This window comes from Phyllobates terribilis, unplaced genomic scaffold, assembly GCF_046119375.1.
Source record: "Phyllobates terribilis strain yellow unplaced genomic scaffold, ASM4611937v1 Scaffold_1__5_contigs__length_1240528914, whole genome shotgun sequence".
Classification (NCBI taxonomy): domain Eukaryota; kingdom Metazoa; phylum Chordata; class Amphibia; order Anura; family Dendrobatidae; genus Phyllobates; species Phyllobates terribilis.
Window position 1 is genome coordinate 94,995,768 of NW_027362761.1, and position 20,995 is coordinate 95,016,762.

A 20,995-nucleotide genomic window follows, 5' to 3' on the forward strand; every position below is an offset into this window, starting at 1 on the left:
TTAAACAACATGTATGTAAGTACATGGATAAGAATGAAGTGATTAACCAGAGTCAGCATGGGTTTGTAACTAACAAGTCATGTCAGACTAACTTAATTTCCTTCTATGACAGAATCACTGACTGGGTGGATCAGGGAAATGCTGTAGATATAGTATATCTTGACTTCAGCAAAGCATTTGACAAAGTATCTCACATCATCCTTATTGAAAAAATGACCAAGTATGCAATGGACCAGGCAACTGTTAGGTGGATTCATAACTGGCTTAGTGATCGGACTCAAAGGGTGGTTGTAAATGGCTTCACATCCAGCTGGATGAATTTCTCAAGTGGGGTACCACAGGGCTCCGTCCTGGGACCTGTATTGTTCAACATCTTTATCAATGATTTAGATGAAGGAATTGAGGGTAAACTGATTAAATTTGCTGATGACACAAAGCTAGGAGGGATAGCTAATACTAGAGAAGAGAGAGAGAGGATTCAAAAAGACCTAAATAAACTGGAGCAGTGGGCAGCAACCAACAGAATGGTTTTTAACCGGGAAAAATGCAAAGTACTACATCTGGGCAATAAAAATGAAAAAAGCATATACAGAATGGGAGGAATAGAGCTAAGCAACAGTACATGTGAAAAAGACTTAGGTATACTAATAGATCATAGACTGAACATGAGTCAACAGTGTGATGCAGCAGCAAAAAAGGCAAATACAATTCTGGGATGTATTAACAGAAGCATACAGTCTAGATCACGTGAAGTCATTATCGGTCTTTACTCCTCTTTGGTCAGACCTCATCTGGAATACTGTGTACAGTTTTGGGCACCACATTTTAAAAAAGACATCGACAAACTGGAGCAAGTTCAGAGAAGAGCGACCAGAATGGTGACTGGTCTGCAAACCATGTCCTATGAGGAACGGTTGCAGGATTTGGGAATGTTTAGCTTGCAAAAAAGAAGACTGAGAGGAGACTTAATAGCTGTCTACAAATATGTCAAGGGCTGTCACATTGTAGAAGGATCATCTTTATTCTCATTTGCACAAGGAAAGACTAGAAGCAATGGGATGAAACTAAATGGGAGGAGACACAGATTAGATATTAGAAAAAACTTTTTGACAGTTAGGGTGATTAATGAGTGGAACAGGCTGCCACGAGAGGTGGTGAGTTCCCCTTCAATGGACGTCTTCAAACAGAGGCTGGACAGACATCTGTCTGAGATGATCTAGTGAATCCTGCTTTGAGCAGGGGGTTGGACCAGATGACCCAGGAGGTCCCTTCCAACTCTACCATTCTATGATTCTATGATTCTATGATTTTTTTAATGGCGATCATCCGTAAGCAAAAATAAAATGTTAACAGCTGCGTAGAATATAATGGATCAATGAAGTGACAGTACAAAACACTGACGCCAAATGTTCATGAAACACTTATGTGTGAATGAGCCTTAACATTATCAGTCAAAATGGTATCAATAAAACAGAAAACAATTATTTTTGACTTGGGCACATTTTTTTTCCCTAATTGAATGTACTTTCGGCTAAAAATAATTTTCCATTTGAGTTTTAGTAAAAATGTTGCACTGTTTGCCAAAAATATTTTTACCACATCTCTATGTAAATGTTTAACCCCTTCCCAACATGGTTATTTTCCATTTTTCCGTTTTCATTTTTTCCTTTTCCTTCTTACAAGAGCAATAATTTTTTGATTTTTTTTCATCAATATAGCCATGAGAGGGCTTATTTTTTGTGGGACAAGTTGTATTTTTGAATGGCATAATTCTTTTTATCGTGGGATGTACTGGAAAGAAACTTTACTGTTTAAAGAGAACCTGTCACCACTTTTTTCATGTCTGAACTAAGACTAGCACCTTTATCAGCGCCTGTGCTGCATTCCATAAAGGGGTATATAACCCCCTGACTCCACCTGTATACCCCCCAAAAACCTTTTGAAATTCTCCTGCGCTCTATCCTGACGGTCCAGTTTGATAGGCGTCCTGAGGCGTCTATCCCTCATCCCGGCTTCTGGTCACTGTCCTCTTGCTCTGATTGACATGGATGTCACCTCCTGCATTATCCACATAGCCGGGCAAAATTTCGTGCCTGCACAGAGACATCATCAGCTCTTGCCTGCGCACTTTGCTCTGCCCTACTGGACCGTACCGGCAGGATTTACATAGCACGTGAAAGAATTTCAAAATGTTTTTGGGTGGTATACAGGGGGAGTCAGGGGATTATATGCTCCTTTATGGAATGCAGCACAGGTGCTGATTAAGGTGCTAGCATTGGTTCAGATGTGATAAAGCTGGTGACAGGTTCCTTTTAAGATTAAGATCCCATAATGAATGGCGCAAAAAAACGAATGAAATGCTTGACATGTCACTCTCCGCAAGGAGAAACGTTACCCCTTAGATCACACTTAAAATGAAAAATTCTAAGTTAAACTTTACAGTAATCCAAATATTATCTATTCTATAAATCGTATAAATACAAAAAATAGCAATAACTGAATTTATTCGGTACATATGAGGATAAATGGTTATTATGCATCTATTTGTGTACTGGGATGGTAAAAATTTCATGTTATATGAGCATGTATTTAAATGTTTTCTCTTTATCTGTTTTTTTTTTTTCCAGAGTTACATAAGGAAAATATTACGAGTAAGTTGCAATAATGTAGAGCACACAAATTATTTCAAAATCTAAAATGTTATTTGTTTATATTGTATGACAAAATGTTGTAGATGTATGCTCCAGTGAGCTTAAATAATTTACAAGGATGAGTACTCAGTGGACCTCCATAGGGGGTACTGATTCATGGCCCCTCTTTCTATTAGATAAATATATCTACAGAGTATAATTACACAACAATATATTTTTATACAGTCATGGCCGAAAGTGTTGGCACCCTTGAAATTGTTCCACAAAATAAAGTATTTTTCCCAGAAAATTATTACAATTACACTTGTTTTGTTATACACATGTTTATTTCCTTTGTGTGTATTAGAACAACACAAAAAAACTGAGAAAAAAAGGGAAATTGGACATAATTTCACACAACCCCAAAAACGGGCAGTACAAAATTGTTGGCACTTTCCAAAATTGTGGGTAAACAACTTTGTTTCAAGCATGTGATGCTCATTCAAACTCACCTGTGGCAAGTGACAGGTGTGGGCAATATGAGAATCATACCTGAAACCAGATAAAAAGGGAAGACATTGACTCAATGATTGCATTTTGTGTCTCTGTGTGTCACACTAAGCATGGAGAACAGAAAGAGGAGAAGAGAACTGTCTAAGGAATTGAGATCCAACACTATTCTTTGGCGCAGAGCAAAATATCATTGTTCTTCGTGGTGTTCAAATGTCAAGGCTGAGAACTATGCCAGCCTAAGTGCTCTGAGTGATCAAATTATAAGTTGTTCAGTGCACATGATTTACTGTGGTCTACCTATATAAACAGGCTATTAAACAACAGCTGATCAGTAAGGCAATGTTCTCATGATGAGCTTTTGGTGAGTTTTTGATTCTGCGTATTTTTAAAAAAAATGCAATCATCGGGGGAACGTAGCCTAAATGTTTACCGATCAGGGGTTCTTTATTGCGGTCAGTTGGTCCGTGTAAGCTCTTGTAGGAGAATAATTGGGGTTGCTTTGCAGTCTTTACAAATTCTGCTCTCCAGTAGTGTTGAGCCACCCCCGTATGTTCGCCGAACTGTTCATCGAACACCTTCGAACACCGTTAATCTATTGAAGGGCAAGTCTCATGCCAGCAGCTGTGGTAATTCCAGCTCCAGTAGCGTCCACTAAAGCTGCTGCAGTTAAAAAGCTTTTATAAGGATCGAGCTTGGCGGTCCACCGCAAGGCTTCCTACCGCCAGTCCCAGCCCCTTGCTTAACAGCTGGGATAATCCGCTGTCTAGCAGACACTGCTATTAGGCACAAAGTATTTCCTGGGCTAGATGCAGTTAAAAATTTGTAATTAGATACTCTCGTTGGATGCTGAGAAAGCATTCCATAGAGTCTCCTGGCACGCCATATATTATTCTCTTAAAAAGCTTGGGGTATGGGTCTAGGGGACCCTTTTATAGCCCAAATCACGGCCCTGTATCGCAATACGTCACCTAGGCTGAAGATAAATGGAACATTTTCATCACCTTTCATAATCACCAATGGGACAAGGCAGGGATGTCCTCTTTCACCTCTCTTATACATCCTAGTGACGGAGCACCTGCTCTCATCAATTCGCCATAACCCCAATATTAGGTGGATTGAGGTGGGAGGCACCGAGTACAAGTGCTCTGCATTTGCTGATGATGTCCTATTATATATCACTCAATCACATATATCCATCCCTGCTGTTATGGCTGAAATAGATCACTTTGTTACATGGTCAAATTTTAAAATCAATGCAGCGAAGTCTGAGGCCCTTGAAGTCTCCCTCCCCAAATCCATACAGGATTCCATCCAGTCCAACTTTCCCTTTGCCTGGCCCTCACAGGGTATCAAATGCTTAGGGATTCATATTCATAGAGACCTCTCCCGTCTATGTTATCTTAATTTTGGGCCCTTTATTGAACAACTCCATACAGACCACGATTGGCAAGTTAGAACTGTAAGATTCACTACGTGAACCACTGGTGTTTTGTGGAAAAGCACATGTACTCTGTGTTCCAAATTATTATGCAAAAAGTGTTTAGGAGTGATAAGGTAATGTGTGTCAGGGCTCTTTTTATCACTGTAAGCAATTGCAGACACCTGTGCTAATTAGTTTGGCAGGTGTGTCCAATGAAAGGCAAGACTACTTAAGAAGGCTGTCCCACATTATTAAGCAGCCTACATTTTCTGCCAAAATGGGAAAGAAAAAGGATGTGTCGGCTGCTGAGAAGCAACAAATTGTGGAGTGTTTAGGTCAAGGCATGACTACAATCAACATTGCCAAGACACTTCATCCTGATCATCTCACAATCAAGAAGTATGTAGCTGATTCACAGTACACACGTGTGCGTGCTGATAAGGGAAAATTGAGGACTCTTTCCTACAGGCAATTATGTCAGGTTAAAAGAGCAGTGGCAAAAAAGCCTTGTCATAGCAGCAGACAAGTTTTTGAAGCTGCTGGTGCCTCCAACGTCCCCCGAACAACAAGATGCAGGGTCCTTCAGAGGTTTGCAGCTGTGCGTAAGCCATCCTGTCGACCTCCTCTATCCACTTCAAACAAGCAGAAATGGCTCCAGTGGGCCAAACAATACATGAAGACTGACTTCAAAACTGTTTTGTTAAACGATGAGTGCCGTGCAATGCTCGATGGTCCAGATGGATGGAGTGGAGGATGGCTGGTTGATGGACACCCCATGCAAACATGGCTACGGCGCCAACAAGGAGGAGGTGGAGTAATGTTTTGGGCTGGAATCATGGGGAGAGAGATTGTCGGCCCCTTTAGATCCCTGAAGGGGTAAAGATGAACTCCATAATGTATATGGAGTTTCTCTAACAGCACTTCCTGCCATGGTTCAAGAAGAAGAACCGTGTATTCCGCAGCAAGATCATTTTCATACATGATAATGCACCATCTCATGCTGCACATAACACATCTGCATCTCTGGCTGATATGGGCATAAAAGGGGACAAACTTATGGTGTGGCCCCCATGCTCCCCTGACCTCAACCCCATTGAGAACCTCTGGAGCATCATCAAAAGGAGTGTCTATGATGGTGGGAGGCAGTTCACATCTAAGCAACAGCTCTGGGAGGGTATTCTGTCCTCATGCAAAACAATTGAAGCAGAAACTATCCAAAACCTGACAAATTCAATGGACGAGAGAGTTCAGAAGCTCCTTTCGAACAAGGGGTCCTATGTGCAAATGTAACATCACCTAGAATAAAGTTTTGAGTTGAAAACTGTTTGATTTCAGTTTGTAATAACCTGCTAATGCTTATAATTTCAAAAATGACCATTTTTTTGTTCTTTATTAAAATGAAAAGGTTTATCAAAGAGTGTGGGGGATCTAAGATCTAAGAGTGTGGCAACCCAGTAGTCAGGATTATTTCGAATTCTGACAATCTGAGGGTCATGTTGCAGGTAGTGCAGCAAGAAGGCACTCATGTGTCTTGCGCATCCAGGAGCACCAAGTCCCTGTTGTGTTGGTGGCGAAGTAACAATCATGCTTCCTTCCTCTGCCCTCTTCCCCCAACCTCGCACAACAGAAATGTGATCAAGGTCTCCCTCATTTGATGAGTCTTCCATCAGTTCATCCTCCACTCCTTCCTGGGCTCCTGCACCTACCTCACTAGTTTGGCTGCTACCATGCGCCCGGGTAAATCCATCTCCCCCACCCTCACATGCCTGCCGCCTTGGTGCTGCCGACTGTCTGGACCTTGCAGATGTTAGCCCTTCCGCATACAACTCCTCCTCCTCTATTTCCTCCACCTCCTCTTGTGCCACCACCTGACTCCGAATTCTGTTTAACATGTGCTCCAGCATGTAAATCACCGGAATAGTCATGCTGATAATGGCATCGTCAGCACTAAACATCTTCGTCACCATTTCAAAACTGTGCAGAAGGGTGCATAGGTCCCTGATCTGAGACCACTCCTCCAGCATGATTTGCCCCACCTCTGGATCTCGTTGGCCCAGGCTATACGTCACAACGTATTGCACCAGGGCTTGTTGGTGCTGCCACAGTCGCTGCAACATGTGCAGAGTTGAATTCCACCGGGTAGGCACATCGCATTTTAGCCTGTGAAGTGGCAGGCCCAACGACTTCTGTAGAGATGTAAGTCGCTGAGCTGCGGGATGTGAACGGCGGAAGTGAGCACACAGCGACCGTGCCCTCTGCAGAAGGCCATCTAGTCCGGGGGATAGTGGGCTAAAAATTGCTGTACAACCAGGTTCAGCACGTGAGCCATACAAGGCACGTGTGTGACATTGCCCTGGCGAAGGGCCGCATCCAGGGTTGCAGCATTGTCGCACACGGCCTTCCCTGGTTTCAGGTCCAGTGGAGACAACCATTCATGAAACTGGTTCTCCAGAGCTGACCACAACTCCTCAGCTGTGTGACTCACATTTCCCAGACATTTCAAAGTAAAAACCGCCTGATGACGTTGAGCCCTGCTGCCAGCATAGTAAGGAGGTGTGCAGGATCCCTTCTGCGCAGTTAGAAAGCATGTGGCATGAACAGACAGACTTTGGGCGCAGGTGGAGGACCGAGAGGAGGTTGAGGAGGCAGAAGCAGTGGAGGAACTTTGAGATAAAGATTATTGACACACAACTCGTGGGGACGGCAAGACTTGGACAGCAGCCCCTTGTCCTGCTGTCACCATAGTTACCCAGTGCCCAGTCAGTGACATGTAACGCTCCTGTCCATGCCAACTCGCCCAAGTGTCTGTGGTGAAATGCACCCTGTCACACAAAGAGTTTCTCAAAGAAGTGGTGATGTTGTGTGCGGCATGCTGGTGGAGCGCAGGCACACCTTTCTTTGAGAAGTAGTGCCGACTGGGCATCTGGTACTGGGGCACTGCGACGGACATAAAGTCTCGAAAATCCTCTGTGTCCACCAGGCGGAAAGGCAGCATTTCTGTAGCCAAGAGCTTGCAGATGGTGAAATTCAACCTCTTAGCTTTCTCATGGCTAGGAGGAAATGGTCTTTTACTTGTCCACATCTGAGGGACCGAGGGCTGGCTGTTGTGCTTAGACGGGGTTGAGAAGGGTGTCCCCGGCAAACTGCCGATCTGTGAGGATGATGCAGGTGGACATGTTAGGTTGCCTTGATCCAAAGGTGGTGCTCTCGATGTCTGAGAGCGCTCAACACCAGCTGGTGTTTCCACCTCCAAAGAAAATGATGACCTGCCAATCACGCTGGCGGGTAAAGAGGTGGCAAGTCTGCGTCCCAAAACATGTGTGACTGCTGTCCCCCCAGTCACAGAGGATGAAGAGGCCGCGGATGCACAAGATGTGGCAGACAGTGGTTGGCCCAGCCGGCTAGGCCACATTGTTGCACAGTGAGCTTCCCACTGCAACTTATGCTTCATATCCATGCGCTGGTTCATGCCTGAAGTACTCAAACTATGTATTTTTTGGCATCTACTTAGCTTTTGCTGACAAATGTTACAGATAACATGAGTTGGGTCATCTTTATCGATCTGAAAAAATGCCCAGGCTATGCAAGGCTTAGTACCCATGCGACCTGAAGAGCCACCACGACTTGTGGTCAGAGGCAGAGTTGTGTTTGAGGATGCAGTTGTTGGCGTGCTTCCAGTACTACGTGTCTGTCCAGGAAGGCGCAACCTGACCTCGTTGTCACTAGCATCCTCCTCCACCTCCTCTGCTGACCTTATCGACTGGCTGACTGTGGGTTGACAGTAAGTGGGATCTCCAACCTCGTCATCATCACCCTGTGTGTTATCACACCCATTGTCCTCAGATCCAACCTCTTCCTGCCCTGTCAAAAATCTAAATTGTCGCTCCAATCAGGTATTTGAGTCTCATCATCGTCTTCCTCATTGTCTCCACCAACAGGAGTTGCAGTTTGAGAAAGAGGGTCTACATTATGGTCAGAACCTTCTGCGTCTGGTCCTGGATCCGACTCATAAAGATTCTGGGCATCAGTGCAGATCATTTCCTCGTCTGGATTCACAGAAGCTCTGGAGCCGACCTCTGATTCCCAGGCTATAGTATGAGTAAACAGCTCTGCAGACTCAACCATCTGTTCTACCCCATACTCAGAGGGGCAGATGGAGACTTGGGAGCTGTGAGGAAGCAAGAGCGATTGGGGTGACACCTCTGAGGACTGGAGTATTTGTGATGTTGAAGTTGATGTGGAGGAGAGCCCACTTAAAGGAGCACTTGATATCCGTTGAAGCACCTGCTGTTTTTGTGCCTCATCTGGAATTTGTAGCGATTGGCGTGGCAGTAAGAAACGGATCTTATCACATTGTCCGCTAAAAGAAGTAGACATCTTAGTTTGGCTGGAAGATGGTCTTTCTTCTGCAGATGTTACTGTTGCTTTAACACCTACCCCACGGACACAACCTTTTTTTCCCTTCCCAACACGCCTATTCCCCTTTCCACCAGCAGCAGGCCTTTTTCCACTCATTCTGGTGGTTAATTAATTCACAACTCTGGAGTTGTTTGCACAAAAAACAATGGATGGGAACCGAGCAGAGCTGAGTGGCCAAACTGTGGTATTAGCTCAAAAGTATTGGCTGGGTAAGATGCAGATAAAAATTATATTGAATTTGCAACCTTGTGGAGGTTAGTATAGATGGACTAATAGAACAAGTCCCACACACTGCTACATGCCGAAATATTTTTTCAGAGCTAGATGCAGATAAAAATTATATTGAATTTGCAACCTGGTGGAGGTTAGTATAGATGGACTAATAGAACAAGTCCCACACACTGCTACAAGCCGAAATATTTTTTCAGAGCTAGATGCAGATAAAAATTATATTGAATTTGCGACCTGGTGGAGGTTAGTATAGATGGACTCATAGAACAAGTCCCACACACTGCTACAAGCCGAAATATTTTTTCAGAGCTAGATGCAGATAAAAATTATATTGAATTTGCAACCTGGTGGAGGTTAGTATAGATGGACTAATAGAACAAGTTCCACACACTGCTACAAGCCGAAACATTTTTTCAGAGCTAGATGCAGATAAAAATTATATTGAATTTGCGACCTGGTGGAGGTTAGTATAGATGGACTAATAGAACAAGTCCCACACACTGCTACAAGCCAAAATATTTTTTCAGAGCTAGATGCAGAAAAAAATTATATTGAATTTGCGAGCTGGTGGAGGTTAGTATAGATGGACTCATAGAACAAGTCCCACACACTGCTACAAGCCGAAATATTTTTTCAGAGCTAGATGCAAATAAAAATTATATTGAATTTGCAACCTGGTGGAGGTTAGTATAGATGGACTAATAGAACAAGTCCCACACACTGCTACAAGCCGAAATATTTTTTCAGAGCTAGATGCAGAAAAAAATTATATTGAATTTGCAACCTGGTGGAGGTTAGTATAGATGGACTAATAGAACAAGTCCCACACACTGCTACAAGCCGAAACATTTTTTCAGAGCTAGATGCAGATAAAAATTATATTGAATTTGCGACCTGGTGGAGGTTAGTATAGATGGACTAATAGAACAAGTCCCACACACTGCTACAAGCCAAAATATTTTTTCAGAGCTAGATGCAGAAAAAAATTATATTGAATTTGCAACCTGGTGGAGGTTAGTATTGATGGACTAATAGAAAAAGTCCCACACACTGCTACAAGCCAAAATATTTTTCAGAGCTAGATGCAGAAAAAAATTATATTGAATTTGCAACCTGGTGGAGGTTAGTATAGATGGACTAATAGAACAAGTCCCACACACTGCTACAAGCCGAAATATTTTTTCAGAGCTAGATGCAGAAAAAAATTATATTCAATTTGCAACCTGGTGGAGGTTAGTATTGATGGACTAATAGAATGATGCTATGCCCAAAAGGTTTTACTTCACTAGGTGCAGTAAAAAAATTTGTATTCTATACACAGGTGGTGTAGCTTGCAACACAGGTAGGCTACTCCACTGACTAACACACACTGCAAGAGGTCAAAAAGGATTTGCTTTGCTAGATTTAGCCAAATGCTGTGAAAAAAACTTGCACAGCACTAAAACAGACCTGCCTGGCAAAAAGTGATAGGAACTGATGTAACCTAGCCCTCAAAAGGACTGCAATTACAATTAGTCTTTACTCCCAACCTATCTATTTAAGAGCACAGACCTGCCTTATAAAAGTGATAGGAACTGATGTAACCTAGCCCTGAAAAGGACTGCAATTACAATTAGTCTTTACTCCCAACCTATCTATTTAAGAGCACAGACCTGCCTGATAAAAGTCATAGGAAATTATGTAACCTAGTCCTTAAAAGGACTGCAATCACAACTATTCCCTACTCCCAAGCTATCTGTAGATTTGTGCGATAATTGGCTTGAAATTAACAAAGTATAGCGCACACTGAAACAGCGGTGCCATCTAACACGCAGCTGCAGCAGTGAGAAAATGGTGGCGACGGGGAAAATGGCTTGGTCTTATAGGGCAAGGACATGTGACATACACTGCCAATGACACATGCCCTTGCTTGTGTGAAAAAAAGCAGTTCGCTCCGTGTGTGCGCAGCTGATAGGCTGACAGATTGCACCGCCCCTCTGTAAATGCGGGAAAGAGAAAAAAAAATGGAGATCTTCATTATTTCTGCAGAGATCCATCCCCTGCCCCTCCCCCCGCCCCGCTGTACACTCAAACTGCGTATTAACATTAATTTTCAGCATTACTGAGAAAAAATCCAGTTATGATTTTGGTGCACGAACAGTTATCGAACATAACCTCGAACAGCCGAATTTTTTTCAAATTGTTCGGGTTCGCCGAACGGCTCGAACACCGCCCAAAACAGCTCAAATTTGAGATTGGTGAACAGTTCGAGTCGAACACCGCTCATCTCTACTCTCCATTGGTCTTCCTGAAGTAACTAATGATCCTTTTTTAAAGGGTTTCTTTGCTGTCTCTTTAGATGTCCCTTTCACCTTTCTGCAGGTGTTACAAACTCTCCTCTCAGAGGTTACTCTGCAGTGTCTCCAGACTTTAAATTCACATGTCTCTCTGCAGACTCCAAAGACTTTCTAAGGGTATGTGTTCATTACATTTTCTCAGGTGGGTCTGGTCTACAGGTAAAACAAGTGAGCAGTAGACCATTTTTCAAGCATTTTCTGCTCTGAAGACACTGTATATTTTACAAAATAAATTTTATAGGAAGGTTCAAAACACACATGGGAAACACCTGGTTTTCTTTTAGAGCATTTTGCCAGCATTTTTGCTTTAAAAACCAATAGCGTTTTTTTTACATTATTGAATGGAGTTAAAACAAAGTGACTGGAAAACACCAGTAAATAAGATAAGCTAAACACCCTCAGAAAACACTCAAATAACCTGCCAATGGTTAGAAAAGTTTCAGGATACAACCAAAGAATGCTAAAAACAGACACTTCAGAATTACAAAATGACAGAGAAAAGCAGTGTTTCCTGTTGAAAAACTCTGCGGGTTCGCCTCCCTGAAAAAAACATGTGCATGTACACTTAAGTGTTGATCTGCAGGCTCTAAAATCTCTTTCCAGGATCTTTCTCCAGTGTCTACAAACTCTACTCTATAGGTTATGTTTGCATTCTCTACAGACCCTACTCTGCAGTCTTCTCCAGAGCGGCTCTGCACAGTTCTCCCCATTGGCTGCACAGAGCTCAGTCTCCTCCTGTTCTTCTCTGCATTCTATAGCTTTTTTTAGGTCCCATTTTTGTGAGACTGCTGCTGTTCAGCTATGGGCAGTTGTTTAGTGTCCGGTTTAGACAAGTTGATCCAAGATATGCCCAAGTCATCTAAATAGGCCAGCAATCACCTGATGAAAAAGCAAATTGCTTGATCATTGGGTCTGAAAATTTTTAAGCTGGGACGATCATATTAACAGTTATTTTGTGCACATACAATTTGGGTCAGCCAGTCTAATTTAGCTCCTAAATATCCAGCACATCAGTGGTCATGCCATGATTAACTCATATAAATGGGCTCTTAAAAATAATCATTCATTCATCTGATTATTGACGTCTGTTTAGATGGGCTGATTGGGAACAAGAATTCCTCTGAACTCTCACTCCTTGATAATTGTCCCATCCTAATGGGTACTGTGTAGTGTTGATCGAGCACTAAAATGCTCGGGTGCTCGAAGCTCGGGCCGAGCTCGCCGTGATACTCGGGTGCTCGACCCGAGCAACGAGCCCAATGTTAGTCTATGGGCGACCCGAGCATTTTTGCGGCGGCACCCCCGGCAGTCTTTTAAAAGCCTAACAAGTGCCCAAAACGATAGTGACAGTGCTCAAATGACATGGGGACAGCATGGGGATCGCCCCAGGAAGCATTTCTGACCCCAGGGTCACTGCTGTCAACAACGTGGTCAGAGGTATTAAGCCACTTTTAAGGGCTCACAATAAAACCTTCAAAAACGAAACTGAAACTGCTTTCCTGTAAAATATGTTAAGGAACTTCCTTTCCAGGGTAAAGAAGACTTGTGTATAAGGTAAAATAAATAACCCCCCCAAAAAAACAATACTCCTCCACACCTTGGGCTATGTTCACAGCATTTTTTATGCATTTTTGCACTTTTGTATTGCTTTCAACCATGACAAATGCATTCACCGGGAAATGTCATTTTAACATTTTACAACCTTATCTGGCTATGTGCTGTGTGACACATGCATACAGTGCTGAAAAGACACGGGAACAGTCTGGGGAAGACCCCTGGAAGCATATCTGACACCCAGGTCACTGCCTAAAAGTGTGCCCATCAGAAGTCATCCTTGCCGCATCAGAAGATGCAGACTTACAACTATCCCCGTGCAAGTTCTTGTCCCAGGGCAGTGTTCAATTGTACCTCCCCCATTCCTTGCAATGCAAGCGCAAATATGCAGCCAACCACCCACCCACCCCCAGGCTGCAATACGATACTGCTTGCTTGCACTTGAAATTGGGCCTTTTAGGCATGTGGAGGCGGAATCTGGCCACCACGTCATGGCTGCGTTGGCGGCCGGGTGTCCATGCTCGGTCCCCAGCCGCTCCGCGACCGGGTGTTCACACACTGTCCCCAACTGCCTTGGGGCAGCCGGGTGTCCATAAACGGTCCCCAGCCGCCCCTATTTCCCCTGTCAACTTCCCCACACACACTTTTCTTAGCCCGGCCTGCTTTAGGGCAGCATTGGATGAGACCACCAGAGAACCAGACTCCTCTGGTGGGCCCTGGCTTCTCCATCAGGGGATTTGAGAGTGCCAAGGTGAGGAGCATGATGATGATGATGATAGAAGTTAGCATTAGAGATGAGCGTTGTTCTACTCGAACTGTTCGCCAATCTCAAATTCGAGCTGTTTTGGGCGGTGTTCGAGCCGGTCGGCGAACACGAACAATTTGAGAAAAATTCGGCTGTTCGAGGTTATGTTCGATAACTGTTCGTGCACCAAAATCATAACTGGATTTTTTCTCAGTAATGATGAAAATTAATGTTAATACGCAGTTTGAGTGTACAGCGGGGCGGGGGGAGGGGCAGGGGATGGATCTCTGCAGGAACAATGAAGATCTCCATTTTTTTTTCTCTTTCCCGCATTTGCAGTGGGGAGGTGCAATCTGTCAGCCTATCAGCAGCGCACACACGGAGCGAAGTGCTTTTTTTCACACAAGCAAGGGCATGTGTGATTGGCAGTGTATGTCACATGTCCTTGCCCTATAAGACCAAGCCATTTTCCCCGTCGCCACCATTTTCTCACTGCTGCAGCTGCGTGTTAGACGGCACCGCTGTTGCTGTGTGCGCTATACCTTGTTAATTTCAAGCCAATTTTCGCACAAATATACAGATAGCTTGGGAGTAGGGAATAGTTGTGATTGCAGTCCTTTTAAGGACTAGGTTACAGCATTTCCTACGACTTTTATCAGGCAGGTCTGTGCTCTTAAATAGATAGATTGTGGGAGTAAAGACTAATTGTAATTGGAGTCCTTTTCAGGACTAGGTTACATCAGTTCCTATCAGTTTTTGCCAGGCAGGTCTGTGCCAGTGCTGTGCAAGTTTTTTTCACAGCATTTGGCTGAATCTAGCAAAGCTAATCCTTTTTGGCCTATTGCAGAGTGTGTTAGTCAGTGGAGTAGCCTATCTGTGTTGCAAGATATACCACCTGTGTATAGAATACCAATTTTTTTACTGCACCTAGTGAAGTAAAATCTTTTGGGCATAGCATCATTCTATTAGTCCATCTATACTGACCTCCATCAGGTTGCAAACTGAATATAATTTTTTTCTGCATCTAGCTCTGAAAAAATATTTGGGCTTCTAGCAGTGTGTGGGACTTGGTCTATTAGTCCATCTATACTGACCTCCATCAGGTTGCAAATTAAAAATAATTTTTTTCTTCATTTAGCTCTGAAAAAATATTTGGGCTTCTAGCAGTGTGTGGGACTTGTTCTATTAGTCCTTCTATACTGACCTCCAGCAGGTTGCAAATTGAATATAATTTTTTTCTGCATCTAGCTCTGAAAAAATATTTGGGCTTCTAGCGGTGTGTGGGACTTGGTCTATTAGTCCATCTATACTGACCTCCATCAGGTTGCAAATTAAAAATAATTTTTTTCTGCATCTAGCTCTGAAAAAATATTTGGGCTTCTAGCAGTGTGTGGGACTTGGTCTATTAGTCCATCTATACTGACCTCCATCAGGTTGCAAATTAAAAATAATTTTTTTCTTCATTTATCTCTGAAAAAATATTTGGGCTTCTAGCAGCGTGTGGGACTTGTTCTATTAGTCCATCTATACTGACCTCCATCAGGTTGCAAATTAAAAATAATTTTTTTCTGCATCTAGCTCTGAAAAAATATTTGGGCTTCTAGCAGTGTGTGGGACTTGGTCTATTAGTCCATCTATACTGAACTCCATCAGGTTGCAAATTAAAAATAATTTTTTTCTGCATCTAGCTCTGAAAAAATATTTGGGCTTCTAGCAGTGTGTGAGACTTGGTCTATTAGTCCATCTATACTGACCTCCATCAGGTTGCAAATTGAATAAAAAAATTTTCTGCATCTAGCTCTGAAAAAATATTTGGGCTTCTAGCGGTGTGTGGGACTTGGTCTATTAGTCCATCTATACTGACCTCCATCAGGTTGCAAATTAAAAATAATTTTTTTCTGCATCTAGCTCTGAAAAAATATTTGGGCTTCTAGCAGTGTGTGGGACTTGGTCTATTAGTCCATCTATACTGACCTCCATCAGGTTGCAAATTAAAAATAATTTTTTTCTTCATTTAGCTCTGAAAAAATATTTGGGCTTCTAGCAGTGTGTGGGACTTGTTCTATTAGTCCTTCTATACTGACCTCCAGCAGGTTGCAAATTGAATATAATTTTTTTCTGCATCTAGCTCTGAAAAAATATTTGGGCTTCTAGCGGTGTGTGGGACTTGGTCTATTAGTCCATCTATACTGACCTCCATCAGGTTGCAAATTAAAAATATTTTTTTTTTGCATCTAGCTCTGAAAAAATATTTGGGCTTCTAGCGGTGTGTGGGACTTGGTCTATTAGTTCATCTATACTGACCTCCATCAGGTTGCAAATTAAAAATTATTTTTTTCTGCATCTAGCTCTGAAAAAATATTTGGGCTTCTAGCAGTGTGTGGGACTTGGTCTATTAGTCCATCTAAACTGACCTCCATCAGGTTGCAAATTAAAAATAATTTTTTTCTTCATTTAGCTCTGAAAAAATATTTGGGCTTCTAGCAGTGTGTGGGACTTGTTCTATTAGTCCTTCTATACTGACCTCCAGCAGATTGCAAATTGAATATAATTTTTTTCTGCATCTAGCTCTGAAAAAATATTTGGGCTTCTAGCGGTGTGTGGGACTTGGTCTATTAGTCCATCTATACTGACCTCCATCAGGTTGCAAATTAAAAATAATTTTTTCTGTATCTAGCTCTGAAAAAATATTTGGGCTTCTAGCGGTGTGTGGGACTTGGTCTATTAGTCCATCTATACTGACCTCCATCAGGTTGCAAATTAAAAATAATTTTTTTCTGCATCTAGCTCTGAAAAAATATTTGGGCTTCTAGCAGTGTGTGGGACTTGGTCTATTAGTCCATCTATACTGACCTCCATCAGGTTGCAAATTGAATAAAAAAATTTTCTGCATCTAGCTCTGAAAAAAATATTTGGGCTTCTAGCGGTGTGTGGGACTTGGTCTATTAGTCCATCTATACTGACCTCCATCAGGTTGCAAATTAAAAATAATTTTTTTCTGCATCTAACCCAGCCAATAGTTTTGGCCTAATACCACAGTTTGGCCACTCAGCTCTGCTCGGTTACCATCCATTGTTTTTTTGTGCAAACAACTCCAGAGTTGTGAATTAGTTAACCACCAAAATGAGTGGAAAAAGGCCTGCTGCTGGTGGAAAGGGGAATAGGCGTGTTGGGAAGGGGAAAAAAGGTTGTGTCCGTGGGGTAGGTGCAGAAGAAAGACCATCTTCCAGCCAAACTAAAATGTCTACTTCTTTTAGCGGACAATGTGATAAGATCCCTTTCTTACGGCCACGCCAATCGCTACAAATTCCAGATGAGGCACAAAAACAGCAGGTGCTTCAACGGATATCAAGTGCTCCTTTAAGTGGGCTCTCCTCCACATCAACTTCAACATCACAAATACTCCAGTCCTCAAAGGTGTCACCCAAATCGCACTTGCTTCCTCACAGCTCCCAAATCTCCAGCTGCCCGTCTGAGTATGAGGTAGAACAGATGGTTGAGTCTGCAGAGCTGTTTACTCATACTATAGCCTGGGAATCAGAGGTCGACTCCAGCGCTTCTGTGAATCCAGACGAGGAAATGATCTGCACTGATGCCCAGAATCTTTATGAGTCGGATCCAGGACCAGACGCAGAAGGTTCTGACCATAATGTAGACCCTCATTCCCAAACTGTAACTCCTGTTGGTGGAGACAATGAGGAAGACGATGATAAGACTCAAATACCTGATTGGAGCGACAACTTTAGTTTTTTGTCAGGGCAGGAACAGGTTGGCTCTGAGGACGACGGGTGTGATAACGCACAGGGTGATGATGATGAGGTCGGAGATCCCACTTACTGTCAACCCACAGTCAGCCAAGAGATGAGGTCAGCAGAGGAGGTGGAGGAAGATGCTAGTGACGACGAGGTTAGGTTGCGCCTTCCTGGACAGAGACGTAGTACTGGAAGCACGTCAACAACTGCATCCTCAAACACAACTCTGCCTCTCACCACAAGTCGTGGTGGCTCTTCAGGTCGCATGGGTGCTAAGCCTTGCATAGCCTGGGCATTTTTTCAGATCGATAAAGATGACCCAACTCGTGTTATCTGTAACATTTGTCAGCAAAAGCTAAGTAGAGGCCAAAAAATACATAGTTTGAGTACTTCATGCATGAACCGGCACATGGACATGAAGCATAAGTTGCAGTGGGAAGCTCAGTGTGCTACAATGCGGTCTAGCCGGCCGGGCCAACCACCATCTGCCATATCTTGTGCATCCGCGGCCTCTTCATCCTCTGTGACTGGGGGACAGCAGTCACACCTGTTTTGGGGCGCAGACCTGCCACCTCTTTACCCGCAACAGCCAGCGTGATTGGCAGGTCATCATTTTCTTTGGAGGTGGTAACACCAGCTGGTCTTGAGCGCTGTCCGACATCGATAGCACCACCTTTGGATCAAGGCAACCTAACATGTCCGCCTGCATCTTCCTCACAGACCGGCAGTGTGCCGGGGACACCCTTATCAACCCCGTCTAAGCACAATAGCCAGCCCTCGGTCCCTCAGATGTGGACAAGTAAAAGACCATTTCCTCCTAGCCATGAGAAAGCTAAGAGGTTGAATTTCACCATCTGCAAGCTCTTGGCTACAGAAATGCTGCCTTTCCGCCTGGTGGACACAGAGGATTTTCGAGACCTTATGTCCGTCGCAGTGCCCCAGTACCAGATGCCCAGTCGGCACTACTTCTCAAAGAAAGGTGTGCCTGCGCTCCACCAGCATGTCGCAAACAACATCACCGCTTCTTTGAGAAACTCTGTGTGTGACAGGGTGCATTTCACCACAGACACTTGGACGAGTAGGCATGGACAGGGGCGTTACATGTCGCTGACTGGGCACTGGGTAACTATGGTGACAGCAGGACAAGGTTCTGCTGTCCAAGTCTTGCCGTCCCCACGAGTTGTGCGTCAATCCTCTTTATGTCATTTTTCCTCCACTGCTTCTGCCTCCTCAACCTCCTCTCGGTCTTCCACCTGCACCCAAAGCCTGTCTGGTCATGCCACAAGCTTTCTAACTGCGCAGAAGGGATCCTGCACACCTCCTTACTATGCTGGCAGTAGGGCTCAACGTCATCAGGCGGTTTTTACATTGAAATGTCTGGGAAATGTGAGTCACACAGCTGAGGAGTTGTGGTCAGCTCTGGAGAACCAATTTCATGAATGGTTGTCTCCACTGGACCTGAAACCAGGGAAGGCCGTGTGCGACAATGCTGCAAACCTGGGTGCGGCCCTTCGCCGGGGCAATGTCACACACGTGCCTTGTATGGCTCACGTGTTGAACCTGGTTGTCCAGCAATTTTTAGCCCACTATCCCAGACTAGATGGCCTTCTGCAGAGGGCACGGTTGCTGTGTGCTCACTTCCGCCATTCGCATCCCGCAGCTCAGCGACTTACATCTCTACAGAAGTCGTTGGGCCTGCCACTTCACCGGCTAAAATGCGATGTGCCTACCCGGTGGAATTCAACTCTGCACATTTTGCAGCGACTGTGGCAGCACCGACAAGCCCTGGTGCAATACGTTCTGACGTATAGCCTGGGCCAACGAGATTCAGAGGTGGGGCAAATCACGCTGGAGGAGTGGTCTCAGATCAGGGACCTATGCACCCTTCTGCACAGTTTTGAAATGGCGACGAAGATGTTTAGTGCTGACGATGCCATTATCAGCATGACTATTCCGGTGATTTACATGCTGGAGCACATGTTAAACAGAATTCGGAGTCAGGTGGTGGCACAAGAGGAGGTGGAGGAAGTAGAGGAGGAGGAGTTGTATGCGGAAGGGCTAACATCTGCAAGGTCCAGACGGTCGGCAGCACCAGGGCGGCAGGCATGTGAGGGTGGGGGAGATGATTTTACCAGGGCGCATGGTAGCAGCCAAACTAGTGAGGAAGGTGCAGGAGCCCAGGAAGAAGTGGAGGACGAACTGATGGAAGACTCATCAGATGAGGGAGACCTTGATCACATTTCTGTTGTGCGAGGTTGGGGGGAGAGGACAGAGGAAGGAAGCATGATTGTTACCTCGCCACCAACACAACAGGGACTTGGTGCTCCTGGATGCGCAACACACATGAGTGCCTTCTTGCTGCACTACCTGCAACATGACCCTCGAATTGTGAGAATTAGAAATAATCCTGACTACTGGGTTGCCACACTGTTAGATCCCCGGTACAAAAGTAAATTTGCAGAAATTATTCCTGCCATAGAAAGGGATGCACGCATGCAGGAGTATCAGCAGAGACTGTTGCAGAATCTTACATGTGCTTTTCCACAAAATACCAGTGGTGCACGTAGTGAATCTCACAGTTCCAACTTGCCAACCGTGGTCTGTATGGAATTGTTCAATAAAGGGCCCAAAATTAAGATAACATAGATGGGAGAGGTCTCTATGAATAGGAATTCCTAAGTATTTGATACCCTGTGAGGGCCAGGCAAAGGGAAAGTTGGACTGGATGGAATCCTATATGGATTTAGGGAGGGAGACATCGAGGGCCTCAGACTTCGCTGCATTGATTTTAAAATTTTACCATGTAACAAAGTGATCTATTTCAGCCATAACAGCAGGGATGGATATATGTGATTGAGTGATATATACTAGGACATCATCAGCAAATAGAGAGCACTTGTACTCGGTGCCTCCCACCTCAATCCACCTAATATTGGGGTTATGGCGAATTGATGAGAGCAGGTGCTCCGTCACTAGGATGTATAAGAGAGGGGACAGAGGACATCCCTGCCTTGTCCCATTGGTGATTGTGAAAGGTGATGAAAATGTTCTGACGCACCCCCTGGGCCTTGGGACACCCGGAGCCGGACCCTTTTTGGTGGATGCTGGTGGTTGTAGTCTTCGTGGCGGCGATCCGGTTCCGTGGCTCAGGGCGGTCAAACCAGTGGCGGAACTATTTATGTGGTTTTGATGTTTAAATGTCCGACTACGCCACCCGTGGATTGCGGTCAGAGTGAACCGCCGCTACAGGGCAGACCGCTAAGGCTGGTGTTGTGGGTGCAGCAGAGCGTAGCATAACTCCCCACGGGAGGAGTATAGCCTCAGGGCAGTGTATGCGGAGGATGGGGGTGATGGTGCAGGGCAGCAGCAGTAACGACACGGAGTCAGTGATGCAG

At 44.3% G+C, this 20,995-nt stretch overlaps 1 protein-coding gene across 1 annotated transcript in view; it reads left to right on the plus strand.

Moving 5' to 3' along the window:
* MUSK (muscle associated receptor tyrosine kinase) overlaps window positions 1-20,995 on the plus strand; it is a 479,574-nt gene that overhangs the window by 323,660 nt on the left and 134,919 nt on the right. The window contains exon 11 of the mRNA XM_073664750.1: window positions 2,628-2,651. Coding sequence (XP_073520851.1) covers window positions 2,628-2,651 — 24 coding nt within the window. The remainder of the gene's footprint in view (window positions 1-2,627; window positions 2,652-20,995) is intronic.